The 1805-nt window shown below is 38.2% G+C and overlaps 1 protein-coding gene across 1 annotated transcript in view; it reads left to right on the top strand.

The window, feature by feature from the left end:
• The window catches only part of SENP2 (SUMO1/sentrin/SMT3 specific peptidase 2), a 42551-nt gene that overhangs the window by 22033 nt on the left and 18713 nt on the right, over positions 1–1805 (top strand). Inside the window, exon 7 of the mRNA XM_003792733.2 lies at positions 206–309. Coding sequence (XP_003792781.1) covers positions 206–309 — 104 coding nt within the window. The remainder of the gene's footprint in view (positions 1–205; positions 310–1805) is intronic.

The following is a 1805-nucleotide window of genomic DNA, read 5'->3' as shown; positions in this document are numbered from 1 at the left end:
CGTGGCTGGCGCCTTAGCCGGTTGAGCTATAGGTGCCGAGCCTAAAGAATAAATTTATAAAGCTGAAAATTCAAAGAGATTTTAAAAACACTATGTTGGCAAATAAAACACACAGATAAAAAATGTAGGCTGCATTTGACCTTTTAGTCTCTGTATATTACTTAATTATAAGTAATCCTTACCTAACATGCTTTCTTTTATTTAGGGTGTTCAAAAAGAGGAAAGAGAGAAGTACCGGAAGTTACTGGAGCGGCTTAAAGAAGGTGGTCATGGAAACTCTGTCCCTCCTGTAGCTTCAAATCATCACAGGTGAAAATAAGCTAACAAGATAAATGGTGTGCTGGGCATCCTTTTCCTTGTTTTGGAGACAGTATTGGTGGGAAGGGCCTTGCTGAGAAAAGAGGTTCACACTGAAGTAGCCCTGTAACTTGCCCAGACATTGTAGCTAGTAATGGATTATATAGAGCAGTGGTTGTACAAAATAGTATTTTATGTCACCTTTAGAATTTTCTGTTGAAGTGAACTCTTACTTAAAACTCTGATATAGAAAAGTGGATCACTGAAGTGGGGCTCTGAAGGGCAGTGAGTTTCTTCAACCTTTACAACACACACATTTCCCAAGATCTTTGTTTCTGCCTCCTCCTTCTCCTGCCTGTCTCTCTGTATCCCCCTCTCTCTTCCATCCTTTCTCTCCTTCACCTCTTCATAGTCTGTCTTTCTTTTCCCTTGATACACATAGTCCCTGAGGCATCAGAGTGATTGCACCTTAACACAGGTGGAAACTTTTTACTTTAGAGATAAGACACCTAGGTCATAAGAATTTTACTTGTAAGACAGCTTAATTGAGTAATGGTTTCAGCAAATAGATGAGAGTGGCAGAAGGAGGTGATGTGGCCTTATATTGCCTGTGAAAAAAGGAAAAAAAAAATGTGGGAAAAAAAATTTCAGGATTGAGGTACACTTGATAATTCTAACAAGTGATGTGTGAATACAAAAAGATCCCAGAAGTTATATAATAGCAAGTTGAAAGTAAAAAAGACTTTTAGCCTGTTGAATGCAGAAGTAACATTATTTGGAAATTTAAACTTTGGTGATGAACTTTCTAAATAAAAATAATTCTCTTAGTTTAGTCAGCGTGTTCATATTTTCTCCATTTTGACTAGCCACTGTTGGAAGCAGCAGTATGTTTAATGAATTATTGGTTTCATCATTCATGTTGGTAAAATGCTCAAACTATTTTGCTGTTTTACTTTCTTCTTTTAATGTATTGATTCGGGATCCATTTAAATAAATACATCTTTTAAATTTTCTGTTTATTTTTTTAGTTTGTTTTGAGATGAGAGTCTTGTTTTATCACTCAGACTAGAAGGCAGTGGCATCATAGCTCCCAGCAACCTCAAACTCCTGGGCTTAAGTGATCCTCCTGCCTCAACCTCCACAATAGCTAGGGCTGCACATACCCACTCCCATACCTTGCTAATTGTTTTCCTCTATTTATTTATTTATTTTATTATTGCTGTTATTTTTTGAGACAGAAGTCTTATTATGTCACCCTCAGTAAAGTGCCATGCTGTATAGCCCATAGCAACCTCAAACTCTTTGGGCTTAAGTGATTTTCTTGCCTGAGCCTCCCAAGTAGCTGGGATTACAGGGAGCCCACCATGATGCCTGGCTATTTTTTGTTGCATTTGTTATTGTTTGTTAGCTGGACTGGGCTAGCTCATACCTGCCAGCCTGGGTGCATGTGGCTGGCGCCATAACCACTGTGCTACGGGTGTGGAGCCCTTTTTTTTTTTTTTTTTTTT

The sequence above is a fragment of the Otolemur garnettii genome, unplaced genomic scaffold (genome assembly GCF_000181295.1).
Source record: "Otolemur garnettii isolate 467f Iridium unplaced genomic scaffold, OtoGar3 scaffold00060, whole genome shotgun sequence".
Lineage (NCBI taxonomy): Eukaryota > Metazoa > Chordata > Mammalia > Primates > Galagidae > Otolemur > Otolemur garnettii.
This window is presented reverse-complemented; position numbering and strand designations above follow the sequence as displayed.